The 24181-nt window shown below is 39.4% G+C and overlaps 1 protein-coding gene across 3 annotated transcripts in view; it reads left to right on the forward strand.

Moving 5' to 3' along the window:
* Nucleotides 1-24181, forward strand: part of ccser1 (coiled-coil serine-rich protein 1) — an 81335-nt gene continuing 57154 nt past the window's right edge. For 2 of the 3 annotated variants that reach the window (XM_058389598.1, XM_058389601.1), the window contains exons 1-3: nt 1-187; nt 1055-2200; nt 9754-9938. In XM_058389598.1, the coding sequence (XP_058245581.1) occupies nt 1081-2200; nt 9754-9938 (1305 nt within the window). In that variant the 5' untranslated portion in view covers nt 1-187; nt 1055-1080. Of the gene's footprint in view, nt 188-1051; nt 2201-9753; nt 9939-24181 lie in introns of all 3 variants that reach the window. The other variant, XM_058389600.1, reaches the window with a different exon arrangement.

The following is a 24181-nucleotide window of genomic DNA, read 5'->3' on the forward strand; positions in this document are numbered from 1 at the left end:
TCACGTCACCGAGGCAGCAACGCGGAAGCGGAGAAACAGGCTCCACGTCATTTTAGGTGCACTATTGCGACCAAACCATGGATGGGGTTTGCTGTGGGGAGAGTGACATGTAAGTGAACCGGCCATACCCTGAGCCATAATAGTGTTTGACCTCGCAGGCAAACAGAAAAGCGACGGATTTCTTCAGGTACCATTTTTACTCTCTCTCTCTTTCTAACACTGTTGACCTAGCATAGATGTGACTAGCGTGTCAGGGCTGGCTATTGTAGCGCGCGCGACGCTAACAGGCAGCACGTTATTGACAGACAGAAATCACTGCTGTGTTCGAATAACGTGCACAAAACCTGTTTCTATCCGTTTGATAGAAATGTGCTATTTTCGTGCTTTGCCCCTTGACTCTCTATTTACTTCCTGCTGCATGATTAAAATATGACCAGAGCTGTCAAAATCAAGCCTCAGTCTCATCTACCACTTACAGCTCGGATTGATGGTGCTGACGTCATGTGATTGCTCGTAACCTGTGTACATTTATATTTATACGCGTATTATTCTAAACGTTTCTCTTTTCCCCTAACTGACCTTAGTCTTCAAAGTGTCCGGTGTGATTTGCCTCTGTGCTTTAAAGCGCTGCAGGATGTCAGGTGTGTCACCTAAACAGAAACACCACCCCTCAGCACGCGCCATAATGCGCAGGTGTTCATCTGTTGGGGAAAAACAACCACAATTCACTTATAAATTATTCCGGTATTGTGTAGACTGGGCTTTGCGTTGCTGGCATCCACTTTTCCATATGTTATGAATAGAGTGGAACCTACATTCCATTGCTAGGTGTGTGGAAGAGGGTGTATCTCATTAGTTTGGTGTGAAAGCATTTTCAGTTAATAGGAAACACCTTGTTTTTACAGTCACTGCAGCTCCTTACATGCAAGGCAAAATGGATTGTTTTCATCCTTAGCATGAACTTCGTGTAAAATTATGCTGAGACTACAAGCAGTTATTTCAGTTGATTTCAGTATAATTTCCATGTATACTGATTGTGTTTTCATTTTAGCAGATTGTCAGATTTGGTGCTTATCTCTGATGGGTGAATCAGGGCCACGCCGTTCCACCCTGGTCTCCAGGTTGCCAATCTTCAGGCGCAGTGTAAGGAAGAGGCAGGACTCCCTGCCATCCTCTCCATCCTCTGGTGGTGTTGGCAATGGTGTGCACACTTCTTCTCCCTCAAGCACCAACTCGAGCTCCAGCAGCACAGGAAAGCGGCGCAGCCTTTTCCGAACGCCGTCTATCAGCTTTCATAGCAAGAGGAACAGCGAGTTACGTGCCGATTCCAACCAACTCGGTGCAGACAATCGGAGTCGGCTGTCTGAGCCGAGCTTTAATGACGGTTGCAACAATAAGACACGACACTCGTTTGGATTCGGCGGACACAAGAAGAAGCTCAGCCGTTCCCAGACAGAGGACTTTGAGAAAACCTCCACTAACCGGAATGTTTTCATTAACTGCATTAGCTCAGGGACGAATGAAGGAGATGATTCGGGTTTCCTGGATGATGTCAGCAGCAAGAGATCTTCCAAATCAAAAAAGCTGCTGCCCAAGTCTTTTTCGGCCCACCATCGGTTTTCTAAGAACTACTCGAACCAGGTGGAACAGAATCAAGTCAAGGACGATGCTCCCAAGACAGGAACTCCAGGTTCCTGGCCTGGCGAACTTGCAGAGAGCTCTCTACAATCTCCCATGGTTTCTGAGGACCGCACGACAGCCATTACCCCCTCAGACTTTGTCCATGTCACTGAGGACACAGTCTCTGAAGTGGATGCCCTGCCTGTTCCGAGTCCAGCTGAAGTCCCCCCTGAGAATATCAGCCAAGGTGTTTCTACCTCACAGACATGTGCCAAACCTGATCAGAGTACTGTGGAGAAGCCTATACTGCCAGATATGAGCCAAACTGCCAATACAAAGTGTGAGAGTACCACTGTCCAAACAGAACCAGAAACACAGAATACGGAGCAGGAGCAGCACCAGGATCCGATCGAGGCCAGTGAAAACGAACTGAACCCAGAGCTGAGCGAGGAGAGTAGCTCCAATGCAGAACCCAGAGAAAGAACACACCGGAATACTGTGCTGGTCCAGCAGCTCGGAAAATCGGCAGGCTTTGGCAAACTGGACAGCAGGCCAAGCTATCTGAGGAAACCTCACACAGGTATGATGGAGAGGAAATTCAGGGTAGTGTTGTGTGAAAGTAAAAAATGTTTTTTTTTTCCTCTTAGTATATAGAGGTCTTTGTTCTGCTCCAGTCTGCAATTTACATTTCTAGTATTTCCAGAGATGCGTGCACTGAAGACTCTGTGGGGGGAAAAACATATTCTATAAATATGTTATAAATCCCATAATGCTTTCTAAATAGGGTTTAGTACTTTTGCAAGAGTTAATACAGGACATATTTCAGTTGAAGTCCAGGATCTCTCTCAAAGGTTACTCATTGTTTCATTTAGTTCCTTGTTTGTTTTCTAGTGAACAAGAGAAAGACAGTTGCCCTGCCCCACACTTGCTGTTTATCAGGTTTTTTTAATGTATTATTTTTAAACTGGTTTTAGTTTCTGGTTAATTACATCTACATTTGTTTGTTGTAATTTAACCCGCTGGCCTTAAAACACTATATTTACTACTTGTGACCTGATGCTACATTTTGAGGAAGCATTATGTACCACAAGGTACTGAAATTTAAGTAGCGTTACATGAGGTATGTGGTATGTGGTAATGATGGTTTTTTATTCTATAACCTGATGAACTAGAATACAGCGACTCTTGAAGGGCCATCCCAGGTTTAGATGATAACAGTGGCATTACAGTGTGACTGCTATGGAATAATCCCATATTGCTTTTACACTCTGGCTGTCGTAAATGAATTCCCTGCAGTTTGTTTATTAGGGAAGTAGGAACTGTTGTCTGTGTGGTTTCACTAGCAAGTGTGGTGTATTTCAAGTTTATAGTAAATCGGCGTATAAATAATTCAGACGAAGTGAGTCATAAGGGTCTCGAGCAGAAAATTAGTACGGCATTCGAATATGCCATGATGTTTTGTTTATCAATAATAAAGCCGTGTGTCAGTCAGATGAGGCTGATTTTGAAATGAAGCCTATTTTTGTCTTCTATAATATCAGCTCGAGTAGTATTAGGTCAAGATCCACTGTGCGGCACTTTGTGAATATGTATCATGCTTCGACATAGATATTTTTAAGTTAGAAGAGATGAGAGGAAACAATACTCATACAGTATATGGCACTTGATTGTGTTTTTTTTTTTTTTTTTTTTTTTTAGTGTGATGGGAAGTGATTGTCTTTAAATGTAGAAAGCTAGACACTACAATACTTCTGTCCCATGAGTTCAAAATCTGTCCACCTCAGAGGTATGATCTGTACACAGGTCATCTGAATGTGCTGCATGTGAAATGTAGAGTAAATATTGACCTGACTTAAGTATACATTTACATTTATGGCATTTGGCAGACGCCCTCATCCGGAGAAACTTGCATTTATCTCATTTATACAACTGAGCACTTGATGGTTAAGGGCCTTGCTCAAGTGCCCAGCTTGGTGGTCCTGGGATTTGAACTCATAACCTATTATTAACCACTGAGCTACTGCTTCACATAAAGAAGTGGTAGAGCAAAACTTGCACACTTATGTCACCAGCTCTTTCCTCTGTTAGCATGTTCATGTTAAATCTTGACAGATGCCTAGGAGATTCTGGGAAAAAAACATTCATGACTGCCTTTGCTAGAATGTATAATGTGCAGTGTTTGAAGCCTTGCTTTTAAAAGGACAAGGTTCAAAAGAGATATGCAGTCATGGAAAATAAAGAATATACACCCCCCTGCAATGATTTTATTTATCAGTGCTTAAGTTACAATTGTGTGGTCCTCACCAGCTTCTATCAACCGTGACTTGAAGTAAGTGTTATTTGTAGGAGTTTCCATCTCTCACATTGTTTTGGTGAATTTTTAGCACATTGCCTCTGTTCATTGATGTTTAAGGGTGTTTGTTTATGCACAGCTCACTAAATCCCACCACAGCATTTCACTGGGTTGAGATTTGGACTTTGACCTGGCCAGGCCAACACCATGAGTTTTTTTCTTTGTTAGACATTCACATGGTGTACTTGCAATCGTTGTCCTGTTGCATGATCTAAGTTTCGATCCAGCTTAAGCTGCTGGACATGAATATTTTGGTATGAAGTGGAATTAATTTTTTTCGTTTGTTTTTTGTTTTTAATGATTGCAGATCAGCTCCAAAAACAAGCCTAATTCATCACCCCTCTTTAATCATGCTTGACAGTTTGTTTGGTAAAAATAGCTCTGTGCATCATGAACACACACCACTACCTCATTAGTTAGTTCAAAGACTTATTATTTAGATTCCTTAATATGAAATTTTTTACAAAACTAAGTCATGCAGAGGAGGAGCTTTTTCTTAACCAGCCTTCCATGAAAATCTCTGATGGTTCAGGTTTCTCTGATGGTTCTGTCCTGAACATAAACATTTACAGAGGCCTGTAGTCTGCATCATGCAGCTTGCATTAAATGGGCTGGACCAAATTTGATGAGACACACACTCCTGGGAATTCTTGAAGGCTTTCCATTAGTAAATAATGATTCTCACTGTAGTTTTAAATAGAATTAAACTTATTTGGAGATAGCCTTATGACCTTTCCTAAATTGATGAGCAGCATCAGTTCAGTTGTTTCTCTGATGGTCATGGGCGCTGTTTGTTCTGCTTGGTATGAAAACTCTGCTTTGGAGTTGAAACCGTAAATATGACCCCAATCATGCTCCCAAAATACGTGCGTGTTGAACCGAGTACAAGGGTCGGGGAGATGAACCACATCATGCATACAAAGCATCATAGCTACCAGCCAATCAGCAGCTAGGTAAAACTGTTAATGCTCTGTGATTGGCTACTTCCAACCCTTCCAGCCAATAGCGTGTTGTAATGGCTGTACTGTACGTACGTGATATCTGCGATGTTCAATATCATTAATAACATTTATATTTTATTTATATTAATATTTTGTTGATTTTACTTTTATGTTTATATTACAAAATTAATAAACTAAACTTTTCTTAATAATTTTGCATTAAAAAGCATGAAAATGTATAAATTGCCACGAAATTAGCCGTAAAAACACTTTTGCGGGATTTCATGGGTCTGCAAAAAAATTTTGCGGATACAGATTAATTAGGTTCCAAAGAAAATTTCGCTGATCAGTGAAGCCGCGAATCGTGAGACGTGGATCTGAGAGGTATTACTGTACAGTCAGTGGTAGGTTTCTCGCCTACCATGTGGAAGGCCCTGGTTCGATTCCCAGCCAGTGCCCAAACTCCAGCCATTGGATGCGGTGCCGGTCCCAAGCCCGGATAAAATGGGAGGGTTGTGTCAGGAAGGGCATCCAGTGTAAAACTTGTGCCAAGTTGTTGTGCGGACCAGTTGGTCCACTGTGGCGACCCCTCACACACAGGAGCAGTCGAAAAATCAACAACATATTCAGGATAAACATTTTATATTGCTCTCTTAATGATGTAGGAGGTACATATTTTCCTGCACCTGGTTTCTGAATGTTGCTTTTCTTTTTGCAGAACAAAATAACTACATGTTGAAATCTGTTGTTTAGTTTTATCACCTGAGGTTATTTGTAATTGGAATTTGGTGAGAACCACACAATTGTTATTGAAGAAAATTGTATTTCTTTTTCCCCACAACTGCATTTTTACAATTAAGATAATGAATGAAGGAAGTTTAAGATAATGAACAGGGAACTAGGTTTTGTATTTAGTAGATAACGACGAAAAAACAAGATTAACCCATAATGGTAATAATGTTCCCCTTTAATTAGTGTCATCATTTCATTGTATTATTTTCTGTTTTGGGTAAATGGTCTTTTTCGTGTTTTGTGTTGTTCTGTTAAGTCGTGTGCTGCCTCAGGTTTGATTTAACAACCCTTTACTTCTAGCTCTAGTTGAACTATTCTTCCATTGCACTCCTCTTAAAACATTACTGCTTCTGCCCACCGAAAATTTCAATGCGGCGTGACTTGACAATGTCTTTCCCTCATGGCCTACAATTTTGTAATATTATATCCTCCTGAAGCTCACACTCCAGAATTCCTGTGGCTGAGAGCTTTTATGGAAGGCAAAGTTTGTTGTCGTCTGTATTAAATTTCTTCCTGCTGAGAGGTAATCTGCACGCTCGCGGTGTCTTTCTCGCGTTTCTTAACGCGTGTGCCGGAGAAAGTGAACTTTTTACACTTGGTGTAGTTGTAAATTTACATTTGTATGAGGTTATTCTTGAATGTATTTTTGTCGTGACTTGCCAGTCATTGCAGTTAAGAAAGGACAAAGGCTGTTGTTCCAGGCATGTTGATGAATAGCCTCATGTGTTAATATGTAAATTTAATGTATTAAGATTCTATTTTTCTTGTCGTTGGATGTAGGTATACGTACAGGTATTTGTGCTGCAGGCTTTAACGTTTGGGTAAAGTTGAATCTGAAAACGCCAGTGGTGCAGGAATTCTGTTTACCATATGTAAATATATTACATTTAAATTTAGCCTATGCCACATGTTAAAGTTCTTGCCATATGAGAGCCCTTATTTTTAATTTCATTCATTTACACCTTGAAAATACACAAAGGACACAATGTTGCCAAAGTGAAAAATGACAATGATTAAACCGTCAGAATATTTCATTGACCTCCTGTAATTAGAGTATCCGGCTCCTCTGTAGTAGTACAGTACACAGTGTGGGCTTTTTTAGAAGATGTAGGCTTGGTTAAAGTTTTTTTTTGTTTTTACACACTGATGTTTCAAACCTCACTTTGTTACTGAGAAGACCTTGTTCATTATTTATATAACACTAGATCACTAGATACCACCTACCCCTGTAACTCTATACAGTGTGTTCTGCATTTTGAGCTTTTCTGGTTAAATAATACCAGTTTGTTCTGTATGTCTGCTGACGATTTACTTATGCAGACTTGTCTTTTCTGCACATGCATAGTCATCACTGCTGTTGTGTCAGGTATTATTTATGAATGTGTAAGGATATTTTCTACTTCACCCGTGTAACTGCCAGAAATGGTGAAAACCCTCAGGATACTTTCTTCAGCATGGATGCATGCCTGCACATGTAGACCTTCGACAAAGTCCCGTAAGAGTGAGCGTCCGGTGTATTATTTGATATAAATACTTTTGACATGGTTTCTGTTCTTTTTCCAGTTCTCGCTTACAACACTTCAAACCTCATTTAATCCTGCAGTAGACTCCTATAGTCCCCATTCTGTACTTTTTGGAGACGTTTGGAACACGGTGGCCCCTAGCATGAGTTGTTTTCTCTCTTTATCTTGCTTAGGATTGTTACCCATAACTCCTACACTGTCTGCAAGCTCGATATAAACTGTTCTGTTCCTCCATATGACGCTCACCTCTCAGTGCTTTGCTGGGTGCATCTTCTCTTAAGAGTTGCCTCAACATTTTCACATCGCCCACTGCCTGGCAACATGTACGCTAGTGAATGTGTACAGCTCACATTGTTGACTGGTTTTCTCCACCATACTACACTCTGCACCTCTGAGCTTGCAAAGTTTGATGGGCTCAACTAACAAACACACACACACAGAAGCTGGAGTTGGACTTCCCTTTTCTGTCTGTAACCCTTTGAGTGAGGCCTTCCTTGAAATTTCAGCACAGTCCCACAAGCCTGCAGTTTCCTGATTCCTAACCCCTCTTTTTTTTCATACCTCTGAGTGTTGTCTATCCAGCCATCCATTCGTACATCCAAGATTCTTATTAACATGATATCTGAAGAACAAGTGGTTGAATTGTTGTTAAATTTATATGGGACTGTAACCAGTAGAGTTTGAAATTCATCCAAACTGGGAAAAGGTTGTAGCAAGGTCAAATGTCTGAAATATTTTTCAATAGCTTTCTTCAAGTTTGAAGTGTAGTTCAATATTTCTGGCATAAACAATAGTAACAAGAAAGAAGGACTTGAACTTTTTGTGGAGAAGGTGTCCCTGTAGATGCCTCTGGCATCACGTTCGCCTCATCTTCTTTGCCATAGTACTAGGTTCTCAAGGTTGTCTTCAGTTCCCCTTTCATTGATCATCATGGAAGAAGCATTCTCCAAGCTACGGAACCCCTAAGGCGACATGGTGATGGAAAAAATATAAGATGGGAGGAAGATTTATAATTTATATTCCGTGTTCCCTTGCAAAATTTTGCATTCCACCAAGAAAATTGGGCCTTGATCGGCCCCCTTCCCTTATCTATTCCAACTGGATTGGATCCTGACATCTATCCTATAGCACTGCCTCTTCTGGTGCTGGTCAAGGAACTGGTCACAAATGCTGTCTTTCGACCGTTTAAAAACTATTTATTGAGCCTTACAGGAAACTTTAGACCATCTGCTACACCAGCTCCGGCTCCTTATTTAACTTGATGGATTATGAGCAGGTTGCAGGCCACACTGCTTTACTGGTGCTTCACTGGATAATGTGCTACATTCAGATGTACACGTGTAGAATGCACTGCCCTTACAGCTGAATTTATGATATTCTGATGAGGTCTTACCTCACGTGTGGTGTGTAGAGGCAATTTATTTGATGGTTTCATTGGAACTGATCCAGAATGCAGCTATCAGTGTCTCAAGATGGCAAGTAGGGTTGGCACGATCCATATTGACAGTCACATGTAATTCAACCCTGTGAAAGTAGACCATATGGGACAGTCTATCATTCTCACTCACACTGAGTTGCTCATTCTCATGAAAAAGTTCCTTAATACTGATGGAGTTTTTCAGCATAAAGGCTTCAGCATGGAGAATGCTGGCCACCATATTACCCCAGTGTGTGCCAGATATGAATAAACTATTGGATTCAGGCAGGAACCAGCTTATGTTCGATGCTTTCATTATAACTGCAGGGCTGCTTGGACCTTTAGCAATACCCCAAATACCACACACCATCATCTGAGGGTGAGGGGCACAGTCTCAAATTCACTGGATATGTGAAATTTTCCTCACAAAAGTGGCTGGGGAGTGGTGGCCCACAAGAGAGACGGTCGCTATGGAAGCCTCGCTCACTGGCTGGGGAGTTGTGCAGTGCCTCTGAAACTCAGGAGCCTCATTGTAAACCTGCTGGATCTTGGGGTGGTCCGTCTGTCCTTAAAAACAGTAGAATAGAAGCTTTTATTTGTCACTTACACATTTGTAGCACTCTTTCTTTGCATATCCCAACTTTGGAGGAACGCAGGGTCATCCATAATACAGCACCCTGGAGCAGTGAGGGTTAAGGGCCTTGCTCAAGGGCCCAACAGTGGCAGCTTGGTGGTGGTGGGGCTTGAACCCTGATGCTCCAATCAACCACAATCTTAAACACTGGTGTGTCCATAGTGATAATGTATTTTCTTCAGCATCCTGAGTAATAACTCCAAAGTAATAACTGTTAGTTATTAACAAAATTCTGGTTGGATTCATACAGATGGGAGGGGAAAAAGAAATACTGAGAACTGCAGCTGTCTCAGCTGGACGCTACATAAATAAACTAATGGCTGCTTTAATTGGTGATTGGTTGTTATGTGTATTTTTTTTTTTTTGGTTCATTTTCCACATCAGTGGGATCTTTACAAGAAGATTGCTTATTTTGTATTGCTCCTGGTTTTGTAGCATTGCCCTTCACAACCAGTGTGTTTCACTCTCCACAGTATCCATGTGCAGTAGTATGAGCCCACGCCGTGAGGTGATACGTTTGGAGCGGAGGCTGCGCTCAGCTTCAGAGGGAGCCGGAGGACCAAGACTTCACCTCAACCTTAAAGAGCATACCTGCATGGAGACCAGCATGCTGGCCAAACACAGAACCAACTCCTCGTCCTCCAAACTGGGAAGCCTGGTAAGCAAGGTCATAAAGATCATAAGACTTCAGGGCACGTAGCATATTATGCTGATACATGAACGTTCATTTTGGAACCATAAAAGAGTAGATGGAGCAGATTGCCAATAAATTTTTTGTTTAGGTGTAGTATGAATTTGAAAGAAGGAACTCAGCCTTTATAACACTGTGTTAAAGGATCCCATTCCACACCTAATCACACACCATTGCTAACTAAATCAGCCAAAGTGTGTGCAGACTGCAGCTCTGTAAGTGCATGTGGCTATATACAAATATAGTGCACTGCAGGGGGTAAAAAGGTATACTAACAAGATATAATGAGTTCTATCCTGAAGTTGGTAGCTCTGTCTTTTATTATGAGATTTGGGTTCGTTCAATCTCCCACACGTTTCCCTCGTGCTTATGCAAAAAAATATAAAATCTCGAATATAATATGCTCCATCAAATTTACTGTAGTCTCACAGAGATTTGTTATTCCCTTGTTTGGAGTTTTTGCATATTCTTTTATCATGCTTCTTTGCAAACATTTTTCTTTTTTGCTATTCTCTAACAGGCTTCTCCTTCTCATTAGAGATCTGTTCAAATCCTAATTTTCACAGCTAACCCTAGACCGCCTTTACACAAATACATCTTTTATTTCTTGTGCCGCAGTGAACACACACATACACGCTCCATCTCTCTGGATGCCACATCTAGAGTAGACTTCTTTAAACTAGTCATGCCCTCCATTCTTTAAAAGATTTTCACCTCGGGAAAGTCTTCAGAGAAGAGGCGAATCTGTTGACTTGCTCAGACGTACCTGTTTGCTCCCAGAGTCATAAAGGTCCTGCTTCCTTCTGCTGCCTTTTCTGTGACAGATTTGTTGCTGCAGCACCTTGGCTGAGTAAGCACAGTTTGCTGGAGTAAACACATTGAGTGTGGACATTTTGTTTTAATAAATCTCTGAATAATAGCTTTGCATTCAATGTTTTATGCATTAGATGCTGTACAAGATGATTAGTAGTTAGATTGAGAGTCACCCTTTGTGTCCTTTAATGGCGTAAACTTGAAGTAAGATGTTTTTGGAGCAGACATTCTGAAACTTGACTCGGCTGAAAATGTAAACTTTTAAAGGTCACTTTTCTATGAGTATCGTAAAACTCTAGCCAAGAACTGCGGTTAAACCTGCTTCTTGGCTTGTCCTCTGCTCTACTGTAATTACATGGGAATTAAAGTTTGTGAACTCTATGGCCTCTAAACTACACTCTGCCACTCACTTAGCCTCAGTGCAGTCCCTGTAGAGCCAAAGAAGTTCAGTATATCAAAACTGGCCTAAAGTTGAAAAAAATCCTTACCTTGGAAAAAAAAAAAGCTCAGTTTTCAGTTTGAGCAGCTGGAGATCTACGTTTGTGTAAACATTTCATGGTTTCTGCAAAGGACAACTGGCAACTGATTTGCATTAACTGTCAAGAGGGGGTACAATGCCCATGGACCACTTAAATAGACAGCATTGCGTTTAGAATGCAGAAAAGAAAGTGGGAACTCCCAGTCTCCTCTATTCTTGAAAAGACATGATGAAAAATTTACAGGTGACAGGGTCAGAGCTTACAGTCTAAGTAAAAACACTAATGCTCTCTGTTGTTGAAGCTGTTGGACTTTGTAAGCTAATGAAGCATATTTAACCTCATTACACAGTGACTATCTTTCAGAGAGATGTCTACCAGGAATGCACAGATTATTTTTATTTCTTTACCGTACTTAAATATGAGTGAGTCTTTCCCCTAGAGAAACTTGACTTCAGAAAGCATAATAAATGGCTCTCTCCAGGCCCCCAAACACTCTCAGTAGCGCTTCAGTGTGAACTAGCTCCAAGACTATTAGAACCATATTCATTAAAAAATGGTGTGTAAGAGCAGGCAGGAGGTGAAATATTTTGGTCTAGTATAGTTCTGGCTCTGCAGTGTATTTATTATTGCTGGTTATGTTAATTAGCAGGAGTGGAATGCAATCGATACAGTCTCCACAGCAATTTGAAGCAGATTTGCATTCCTTAGAGTTGTAAGTGCAGTATTCAAAGCAGTGTGACGTGTGTGCGCCTCGCTATAAAGAGCCATTTCATGACTATTTCTTTCAAACGGCGTTTTCTGTATTTCTGTGGTAAAGTAAGAAAACATTCTCAAAGGAGGATTTGTTTGAAAAGCAGATTAAACCACACTACAGTCTCAGGTCTACCCCTCACTTTGTCTAGCATGTATTACTATTAATCTTTTAAAGATTTAGACTGTTTTATCTTTTCTACATTATAGTCCATCCACAGTACAAAATGTGAAATGCTTTATCCACTGTCCACGGTAAAAATATTTATAAACATATTAAAATATTTTATAAACATTCTTAGTAGTGAGAGATGAAGTGAATAACACTGATGATCTCGTCATCATGGCACCTGTTAGTGGGTGGGATATATTAGGCAGCAAGTGAACATTTTGTCCTCAAAGTTGATTTGTTAGAAGCAGGAAAAATGGGCAAGTGTAAGGATTTGAGCGAGTTTGAAAAGGGCCAAATTGCGATGGCTAGACCACTGGATCAGAGCATCTCCAAAACTGCAGCCCATGGAGGCCCCCGCCTCGCAACTTAAAGACTTAAAGGATCTGCTGCTAACATCTTGGTGCCAGATACCACAGCACACCTTCAGGGATCTAGTGGAGTCCATGCCTCGACGGGTCAGAGCTGTTTTGGAAGCAAAATGGGGACCAACACAATATTAGGCAGGTGGTCGTAATGCTATGCCTGTTCGGTCTGTAGTAGTTTTATATATATATTTAAAAACGAAACAGAGAAATCATGTCAGAACATTTTCCACCCTCAATGTAAAATTACAACATAGAAAAATTAAGTGCAAAAAATCTGGGGAAAAAAGGGAATATAAAAATACACCGATCTTGGTTATTGGTCTTTTATAATTGGGGATGTAGCTGCATTCTGATCGAACCAATCACATCCAGTCTCATGTAGAAAAGTAATGATCATACAGCTGTTATTAATGAAATGATTCTGATAAACCCACATAAAGATCAGCTGTTCCTGTATCATCTGAAGCCATGGTCTACAAATAGCTTACAAAGCATTTTCATACCATCTCATCTGTGAATCCATAAAGGTGTCGATCAGAAGTGGAGTAGAAAAGAATTTTCCAAACATTAGATGTACTGTAAGGGCCATCAACAACACATTGACCACCACACTGACATCATCATGAACAGTACATTCCTTAATTCCGAAAGGAATGTTTAATCTAAAGCACATCACCAGAAGAACACCATATCCCTGGGGCAGCATGGTGGTGGCAGCATCATGCTTTAGGCCTGCCTTTCTATAGGCAGTACTGGGGCTTTTAGTAAAGTGGACATAATCACAAATATCAATTTTAGTGCAAAAGCTTCAGATGTCTGCTAGTAAGCTGAAGACGAAAAGGAATTTCACCTTTTAGCATGACACTCACCCAAAGCATACATCCAAATCACCAAAGGAATGACTTAAGCAAAAGATCAGTGTGTGTGAATGAGGTAGCCAGAGCCAGACTTCAATCCAAGTAAAAATCTGAGTATTTTTTTGCATGAAATAGTGAGAAACTTGTTGAGCTATGAGTCACACAATAAAATCACAAGGTGCTTCAACAAAGTATTATTATAGACATGCAACCAGGTTATTGCAAACTTGAAAATGTTTTGTGATTCTTTGTAATTTCACATTGAAAAAGTTCTGACATGATTTATCTTCATTTCATTTTTAACCTCACAAAAAACCTGAATTTTAATAGACTTTTTGTATTCGTTGTATTAAATTTGTGCCCTTTGGATTTTATTGTACAATTTCTTCTTTCTTTCTTTTTTTTATAGAGAATGTTGATAATTTCCTTTTTTCCAGTTAAAGAATGACTAAAAAATATCTACAATGAGAGCAAGGTCAAAGTGTGTATCCTGTCCTATTGTTATTTTTTTCTTACCAAGAGGAAGCGCTACTTCCGATTCATATCTTATATTTCAGGCAGAACAGACAGTGCGCACCTGGCTAAAGCAGGAAACAGTTGGCACACATTCATCGTGTTATTCAGAGGTGTTGTATTCATGAATGTAGTCTTAATGACTTTGCAATTATTCTTGTATTGTGTAATGAAGTTTGAGACACTTTTAGAGGAGATTTTTTATCGTTATATCGTGATTTTAAAACTTGACAAGCTGAAGAATCAGCTAAACTATGCAGTGACCTTTGAGCTCTTTTTTCCCCTCGGTCACTGTTATCCTCAAATGTTACTCACATATGAAACTTTATTATAGAACTTAATGATATTTTTTTGGTTTTCCCACATAAATAGATGACAAAGAATTATTAGGTGTGTGTTAGATTAAATGTCACATTTAATCCCTGAGATAACCGGACAGGAAATCTGCATTTGTTTTAAAATAGTCATTGGGCTGTCATTTATTATGGCACATCTGCTTGAAAGTACAGTACCTATTTAAGTGGCATACACGGTACAGACAGTAACTGCAATAGGAATAGTTTTTTACTTTAAAACAGTGATGAATAATATCTGCAGTTGAATAGAATTGAGTTGAAATTGTGTGTTGTGTTTATTTTATTCTCTCATTTTTGCTCATTATTTATGGCAGTAATTTTGGAGGGAACAGAAAGTGTGGATCCAGCACTGCCTCATTTATTAGATAGTTGTCTGTTATCTAGTTTTTGCCGTTTATGTTGTTGGTTCCACAAAGAAGAAGATGGCACACTCATCCATTTTGTGGAGATGGAAATGTCTGGATATGGATTAGTTCTGTCTGGATGTGTGATACTGTGCCGTGATAAGGAAATCTGAAAAACGCTAGATGTCAACATTAAGCTGTACCAGTATCCTACAAATGATATTATCTACTGTCGGGTGCATAAATATTTGGACAGTGACTCAATTTTCATACATTTGCCTCTGTACACCACCACAATGGATTTGAAGTGAAGCAATAAAAATTGGATTGGCGTGTAGACCTTCAGGTTTAATTCAAGTGGTTTAACAAAAATATTTTATTGACCATTTAGGAAGACTCATCATAATTCTAAGAATTATTTTTAACGCTTGGTTTTAAATCCATTGTGGTTGTGTCCAAATATTTATGGACTCTTTTATTATTATTTTTAGTTATAGCGTATCCATCGAATGTGTCAGAGAATATGGCCTTTTTCCATTCAAATAGAATAAAATGATTGTGAAAAAATAAACATATATTATATTATGTTATGTTATAATATAATATAATATAATATAATATAATATAATATAATATAATATAATATAAATTATATTATATTATATTATATTATATTATATTATGATTAAATATGAAAAATCACAAATAATATGTTCTACATATTTTCTGTTTATTTATTTGTAAACATTCATGATCTCTTTATGATTAACAGGACTGTTTAGCTTTGACACTTTCCTTTTTTATTTTTTTTTTTAAGTTAAACTTACAAGCACAAGGAAGCTAAAAAACATCCTTTTAATAAATCTGACTTTATTAGTCAGTGTCTCTGGTTTAATATGAATCCTAATCAGCTGTGCACTGTGGTTTATTTCACATAGTAGAGAAATGTGAATCTGGAGCAACGTTAGTGAATTTGACCCAAATACCAGTCTGTATAATCAGAATAAGCCATCTAAGAAGGTTTAACCTAATCAAAAAAATGTTCAGGTACTTTGTGAGTTCTGTTACTTTTGAGGATATGCTCTGACGTTGATAAGGTTTCTGTGCCCACGTTCTAATTTCACCACTAAAAAGGATTGGGAGGAAAATCCTGCTCTGAATCTATGACACTTACAGCAACATTCAACACTCAGCCAAAGGCTCGGGTCATTGGTTTAGTTAGTAAGTGAAAATATTATTAGCTAGCATTTATTTTCCTCACATTTTCTTTAATCTCACATTGTGAAATTATCTAGTCATTCACTTCAATCATCAATCAGCTGTGTCCAGCTTTAATTTGTAAAAAAAGATCCAGCTTCAGCTTTGCTAGAGCAGCCTTAATATCAGCCTGCAGTGCATTCAGTGCTGCTGCTGAGCCACACTCCTGCATCACAATCTGATTATTAGACTGCTCCATTGGCAGCCTATCAGCATGCTCAGTACTCAAGTTTAGAGAATGAGAAGCAGCCACTTTGAATACATCAGAATTTCCTGAAATGTGAAGCCTGATCATGCAGTCCAACACACTATAGCACCAACTGAAGCCAACTACCTTTCTCTGCAGCCAAGTCTGCTATTTACTTTATGCCCTGCTGCAACCATGCACCATGAAGGAAGTGTGAAAATGTATAATCAGCAGTATTTAAATCTCGTGAGCTTCACACTATTGGCATATTGTTGCAGTTAAATAAAGGCTCTGTAAATGTTTTTTGAAGATTCTCTAGTCTGACCTATATGAGCATTGTTCAGTGTCACTCATCAACTCCATCAGGGCCTGGTAGAACAAACAAGTCTGCAATAAAATATTACAAGAGGATAGTTCAACAAATCATAAGCTATACATTAAAGAATCCATAAAATGATGAGTTTCTCTCATTGTGTCTGCAGTATCCATGCTGCTACACATAGGATGCAGTCCACCAGCAAATAAGAAAATTAACATACACTCTTTCGATGCTGCAGATTTAATAGCTTTATTGCAAAATTACTAGGAAATAAAGGACCTGGTGCTGTATTTGGTAGTAATGATAAACAGTAGTGATAAACAGGATGAGCTGACGCTGTGTAGGCTGCCTCTGTGAGGTAAAGGTGACCAGGTGATTGGTACTAAACAGGGAAATTGGCAAGTGGGAATACACAAGGAAAGTACTGAAGGAAAACGGTTGGGAATGACAGAAAGCCAAGCTGGAGCTCAGGCTCCCATCGTATGTCTACTTTCAGTTTATCTGCTATTTTAAGTCATATTTTTGGGTTGCCTGTGCATCTGTCTCAGGCTGTGTGTTTGTCTGTCTGAATTTTTTGTTAGCTTGATTTCTCAAGAACAAGTGCTTTAGTGTTTGTAGGATTTATATGGTAGTATCATTTTAACCAGCAGAAAGTCACAGCAAGGTCAGATTTTTTTAATTCATTCATCTTCCACAGCTTCTTGTTTGAAATATATTTTAAGGGTATTTGGATTAAAGGGTATTAAATCATACATATTACTAATAAGAAAGGCATCTTGTTGAGTGTCGAGTTCTGCTGGTTTTCCTTCCTGCACTTTGATTGAGAATCCTTAATGTTGATAAAAGTAACTTGTTACAACAATGAGACAATGGCTAGAATTCTATCCAACACCATTTCCCCAAAAGCTATTTCCTTGATTGGTGATTGGATGATGAAGGTGGTGGGAAGCGCTGTGTAACACACCAGTCCCAGATCTCCCATCAGTGTTTAGTGGAACTGAGATTCATCAAACCATTTAGTGAGTTCTCATGCCCTGTCTCTGTTCGCACTGATATCTCTAGAACAGAACACTCCCATCAGTATAGGAATGATTCATCGTAGCATAAAAGGTGATCAGTCAGAATAACTTTGTATTGATTTGCAGCGACTCTTTCCTCTAAACGGACAAGTGAATCCAAACCCTAGCAGCAAAATGCCTCCTGAAGCTTTACAGAGTCTGTGGAGTTTCCTTTCATTTATCACCCTTGCTATAGCCTAATATAAAACAAAATATTCAGATAAAACACAATTAATCGGAAGAAACCAAAATTACAACATGGATTTAGTTCACTGTTCACTCTAGTAGGAGCTGTCCACTTTAATACACCTGTAGACCTGCTCATATACACAGATCGGGCATAACATTATGGTACAGGTGCAATGAATAACACTGATTATCTCCTCATCATGGCACCTGTTAGTGGGTGGGATATATTATGCAGCTAGTGAACATTTTGTCCTCAAAGTTGATGTGCGAGTTTGACACGGGCTAAATTGTGATGGCTAGACGACTGGATCAGAGCGTGGGAGGCCCCACCTAGCAACTTACAGGACTTAAAGGATCTGCTGCTTAAACATCTTGTTGTCAGATACCACAGCACACCTTCAAGGATCTAGTGGAGTCCATGCCAGGTAAGGGGGACCAACAGAATATTAGGCAGGTGGTCAAAATGTTATGCCTGATTACTGTATGCAGTTATCCAATCAGCCAATCAAGTGACAGCAGCACAGAGTGTATAATCGTATAGATACAAGGCAAGACCTTTGGTTAATGTTCACATTGAATATAAGAATGTATAAAAAAAGTGTTATCTTAAACTGTGGCATGGTCCCTGGTACAGGATTTTAGTATTTCTGAAACTGTTGATCTGTGTACAGGTTCCTAATAAAGTGGACGGCGATTGTATGATATTATTTTCCAAGCTTTTCATGGTTACCTTTATCGCTATTACAAATCCTACATCAATAAGTAAACATTAAGAAACAAAGTTTAATACACAGAAAAATAATGAAATGTAAAACTAGATTAGAAGTAAACGTGGAGAGAGCCAGTGTGAGATTATAAAGCTGTGATCAATATTAACATGATTAATAACTCTGTGTGTACGAGAGAGAGAGAGAGAGAGAGAGAGTGTAGCTGCAGTTAGTCCTTTTCAGAATATACCTTCATTTTTTTGACAGCATGAGCAAGGTCAAGCTAACATGGGTAAGAGCACTTTAATATGGCTTTCAGATAAAAACAGAATCGGCTTTGTCCAGACTTCACTGCATGGCGCTTCACTTCTTATGCTAAGAAGCTGTGAGTACAGTGTGCTCGTTGAACTGGCTGTTGAATCCAGTGGAAAGGTGTATTCACATAGAGCATGATTTTTGCAGGATAAAAAGTGTGAAGAGGGTGGAACACCTTTTTACCAAACAAATCTGAATTTTTAAGGGAGGGGTGGTGGGGTAGGGGGGTTGAATTGTTGAAGACTAAAGCATGGCCAGTGATGAAGGTCTTGTTATGTACATGTAATGCTGCTCCCAGCCACTGTGCATGCAACAGATTACATCACAAATATGTTCCTTTGTTGTCAGTGAATTGTTTAACCAGCGCAGAATGGTTCACACTGAATGAACTGAAACTGCTGCTTACTTCTGCTTTTTTCACTCTGCTATAGAGACATGTAATAACTGGCTCCAAGAAATGAGAAGCTTGAGAAACACTGGACTGGGCAGACAGGAGAAGAACAAAGAACTTACTTTGCTGCTGCTCGGATGAATTGTATACATTTAGATTTACATTTCTGACATTTAGCAGACGTCCTTATCCAGAGCGACTTAGTTTTTACAACTGAACCTTTGAGGGTTAAGGGCCTTGCTCAGGGGCCCAACAGTGGCAGCTTCGTGGACCTGGGAGTCAAACTCACAATCTTCCGATTAGTAATCTAACACCTTAACCACTAAGCTGCCACATCCAATATTCATAACTTTAGTTGGACATCATTAAGCAGCTTAAATTGCAGCAGATTTGTCTAATGTGTCTATAAACAAAGCATGATTAACATGTTTTACAAGTGTAAGGTTTTATGGAGTGTTTATTTTTCCCCTTGGAAAATGAGCAAATTTTTATTGTGCCATTAAGGTTTTATCCCATATCCTCATTATCGGACTCTTGAGCTGCATGTTTATCACCACAAAAGGCTTTTATTGCTAATCATCCCTAACATTTTGATACTTGAACTTACCATTTTGGTGGAATGGATGAGAGACATCAGTAAACACATCTATGTATTTGTGTATATGTGTATACACACGCAGCTATGTATTTAGTGATAATTTAAACAATAGTAGAGAGAAAATACATCAGGGATTGCATAAGGTAGTGCTGATGCAACCGACTCTCCTGAACAATGCACGTGTGCTCGGAACAAACCGGAAGCCTTATTTCATCTGGTTAATTTCCGTTCATTTTCCAAGGAAGTCCTACTTAATAAGGCTTGCTTTGTTACTGTGGTAAATTATTGTTTTGGGCAAACCTGCTTTGTGTCTAACGCTGATGCTTAGCTTGATCAGTTAAATTGAAAAAGTCACATGACATTCACCAGATATAGGTTTCCTATTTATTTATAATTTATTTACTATATAATTTATATATAATTATTTAATTTATTTCCTATATTTAAAAAAAAAAACAATACTCAGGAACAAATCTAGCCAATCTAGTACATATACTGATCATTATGAGCACTGAGAGGTGCCGTGAATAAGACTGATGATCTCATCATGGCATCTGTTAGTGGGTGGGATATATTAGGCAGCAAGTAAACATTTTGTCCTCAAAGTTTATGTGTTAGAAGCAGGAAAAATGGGCAAGAGTAAGGATTTGAGTTTGACGAAGGGCCAAATTGTGATGGCTAGACGACTGGATCAGAGCATCTCCTCCAAAACTGCAGCTCTTGTGGGGTGTTCCTGGTCTGCAGTGGTCAGTATCCTGTAAGTCCTTTAAGACCTGTAAGTATCTTTTAAGTCATGTAAGTTGAGATGGGCCCCACCTCGCAAATTAAAAGACTTAAAGGATCTTCTGCTAATATCTTGATGACAGATACCGCAGCACACCATCAGGGATCTAGTGGAGTCCATGCATCCGCGGGTCAATGGGGTTTGGCAGCAAAAGGAGGACCAATACAATATTAAGATTCTCATAATGTTATGCCTAAACGGTGTATGTTATTAGGTGTGTTTTGTAATTCGTAGATGCAAAATAAAAGCCAGTATGCCATAACATTGTGTGTGATCTGCTGTATGTTGTCTGTACTGTACAGTGGTTGTAAAAACAGGATCTTATAGTGAAGGTTGTTGCGTAATCATGGTTGTTTGTTTAAAATCCAGTGGACGGTGCAAGTGCAAGTGTTCACATGATCATTTTCAGACAGGAGAAGCTCTCTTGTTTTTCCTGAGGAGATTTTCTGTGATCACTGAAGATACTGGAATTACTGGAAATGTCTTTAGTATGGAGGATAGAGCAATGTTAGAGTAGGGATTACCTTGCTCTCAGAAATGTCCATTATATATTTATTACTAGCCTGCAGCCTTATGCTGAAATACAGTATGTTGTGAGGTATTTGTCCTATAGGTTTGCCCTGTATTAAATTTTTAGAATGAATATTGACCTTCTCACACATTGCCTTCTCCAATGAATACTTGCTATATAATGTCTACTTGAAGTCTAACTGCAGATCATTTCCAGTGATACTGGTTTGCTCATAGCCTCCTCCATAAAGCAGAGCATATATTTAAGTATATTTATGTCCTTATGAGCTTTTTAATATCAGCGTTTGTCTTGCGTATTCTGCCGGCTACTTTAAACCAGGCAGCTTCTACACCTTTATTATAGGACCTTCTTGTCATAATTATGTCTTACAGAGTTTAACAAACAATTCCTCAAAGAACAAAATAGGCTTGCTTTACGAAGGCTTTCTTTGTTTAAATGACATTTTGCTCTTTCTGCATTCGATCGTCAGGGCTGTGTAATTGTCGCATGGATGCGTGTGAGCCTTGATTTCTACAGCTGTGCTTAAATTAGTGGGAACATGTCACACCAGGATTGTGTGGTGCATGCTGAGGATGGAGTGACCTGTCTGGCTTTTTTAAATAAGGCAGGATATTGGGAGCTTGTTTTGTAGGATACCCCCTGGTTGAATATAAATAAGCCTTTTCACAGAATTGTGTTTTTTTTCTTAATAGCTTGTGACAGCCCAGCTTTAGCCTAATCCTGAAGCAGCGCATTATGCAGTCCTGTCTAGTGGATTTAATTACTGAGCTTGGACCCTGTAGAATTTGGGTTTCGAAACCCAGGCAGTTACAGTGTTAGCAGCAAAAGTTTGTTGGAAATGATCATTTTTTGAAACCTAACCTGATTTCCTTCCATCCATCCATCCATCCATCCATCCATCTATTTCCATGTAGAACCATTTGTTCTACATAGGGTAGTGGGGAACTTGGTGTCTGTTCCAGGGGATTCAGGGCACAAGGCAGGGGACATCCTAGACAAGGTAGCAAAACATCACAGGGCTCAATCACACGCTCAGATTCACACACTACAGACAATTACGAGATACCGATCAGGTCTTTGGACTGGGGAGGAAACCAAAGTACCTGGAGGAAACCTCTGAAGCATGGGGAGAACATGCAAACTCATAGTGAAGGTGGGAATCAAACCATCATTGTCCCCAAAACCAGAGGCGAGTAAATGTGCTAACCACTAAGACACCATGCCTCCTAACCCGGGCTGATATGTTAACCATAAAGTTTTTTGTATTTTTCAATCTGGGATGCTGTTGGGTTCAGTTCTTACTCTTTAAGTTATTTATTTTATTTTATTTTATTTTATTTTATTTTATTTTATTTTATTTTATTTTACACTAATTATAGTAGCAAAGCAAAATCTCATGATAGATGACATTCTCATGTTCGGTTATAATGTTGCTGATCAATTGAGAAAGTTTTTCAGATTATAATTCAGAAGGCTTTAAACACAGGAAATCAGCAGTGTGGCTGAATTTCTCCTGTATTTAATACTTCTGCTTGCAAGAGCTGCAGAGTTTGTGGGACGTTATTGTGTGTAGCAGCAGCTTTATTGAGGAGTGTTGACAGAGCAGCGTTTGTGTTCCAGAGCAGACGTGAATAAGATAGTTACAGAATGCTGCATTTTAGGGTTTTTTTTATGTTGACAACAAGGTTGAGGCATGCAATCCTCTCTCTCTCTCTCTCTCTCTCTCTCTCTTTCTTTTCCTTTTTTCCCCCCAGTGAGATCTTTTCAGATCTCTTTAGCTTGAATCCACTATCCAGGATGAAGGCCGTACGTACAGTTTGACTTTAGCCGCTTCTCTTCACACATGCATTAGCGCTGTAAATAAATACTTTGCCTTCAAACATGGCACGTTGTACATGAGCACTTCTCTTTTGTCAACATCCCAGAGCTTTATCTAAAGCTAGTAATTCAGGCTCATACTACACATTCCTTTTAGATCTTCAACTAGTTAAAGATGACTGTAGTGCAAGGTTTTTGGTGTGCATTATACACAGCACTTACCTCCTGTGTTATGTTGTCGTGTAGTATCCATGTTATATACAACACTATATATTTTGCAGCTTTTATTTTTAAATCTGTTGGCTATAATGTCACCTTTAAAGTGCTCCTTTAAAGTGTACGAGGAAGGTACTCCTTCTTTTCTTTTTTTTTTTTGCTCACTGCCCACATTGCTCTGTTTGATCGATCGTAGGTGATGCAGATTGCCTGCCTCTTCACCATGATTCGCCTCTTCAGAGACTAATGAATCTTCAAAATGAGGAAAAGTAGCATCTATCCTGGCCAGCCCATCTGTTTCCCCAATATGTACACCTTTATACCAAGCCACTGTAACAGTGAGCATTGCTGACCCAATATGAGACACAATATCTTTCATTCGCTTTGTATAGAAATCCCCACTCTTGCAGAACTGGTCTGATCAGTACTAACTACTGACTGTCCTGGATTATGGAACATGCTTTGAATAGTCTATCTAGTCATCGTGCTTTTGTTGCCAGATAAAAGTGAGGAGTTGTTTAAAGTTCCTTGACTCAGCATGCATCACTGCTATGTTCGGTGTCCTGGATTGGCCCGTGTTCAGGCACAGTTTCTTCTCGTACAGCCGGATGTTTTCGCATGTTCTCACAGGACTGCGTGGAATCATCAGGCAGCAGAAAATTGTTTCACTTGCCATTGCACGGTTGTTTGAGTGACTTGACGGGAGCTTCAGTATCCAGCATTAACAAGTAAAAGAGGTTTTCTCCTGGCTATGGCACGAGAGGATGGGAAAATCAATCTGTGTGTGTGTGTGTGAGAGAGAGAGAGTGAGTGAGTCACACCAAATGTCAGATCTGTGTCACTCCTCAAACGCTTCTCAGAGATAAATGTTAACATGAGAGTGTTCAGACAGGATGCTGGCTGCAGGTAGCTGATTTACAGGAGGATGTGTACCGGTGTGGGTGTAAGACGTTGTTGATTATATCTCTCGATTGAAAATAATTACACATGCCATTTGCAGGTAACATTAACATCAGTACTACTTTTACTAGTGAGAGAGGGATGGTGGGTGTGTTTATGCAGTTTCTTTCAAGCTATTCTTTGTGCTTTTGCTATGTTCTGTTGTACAGGGACTTTTGCTTGCCTTCTGTTTTGCTTCGAATCCAATCCGTGTTCCTGATACCGGTCACAAGATGGCAGTGTGTCTCTTC

Source organism: Hemibagrus wyckioides, linkage group LG05, assembly GCF_019097595.1.
Source record: "Hemibagrus wyckioides isolate EC202008001 linkage group LG05, SWU_Hwy_1.0, whole genome shotgun sequence".
NCBI classification, from domain to species: domain Eukaryota; kingdom Metazoa; phylum Chordata; class Actinopteri; order Siluriformes; family Bagridae; genus Hemibagrus; species Hemibagrus wyckioides.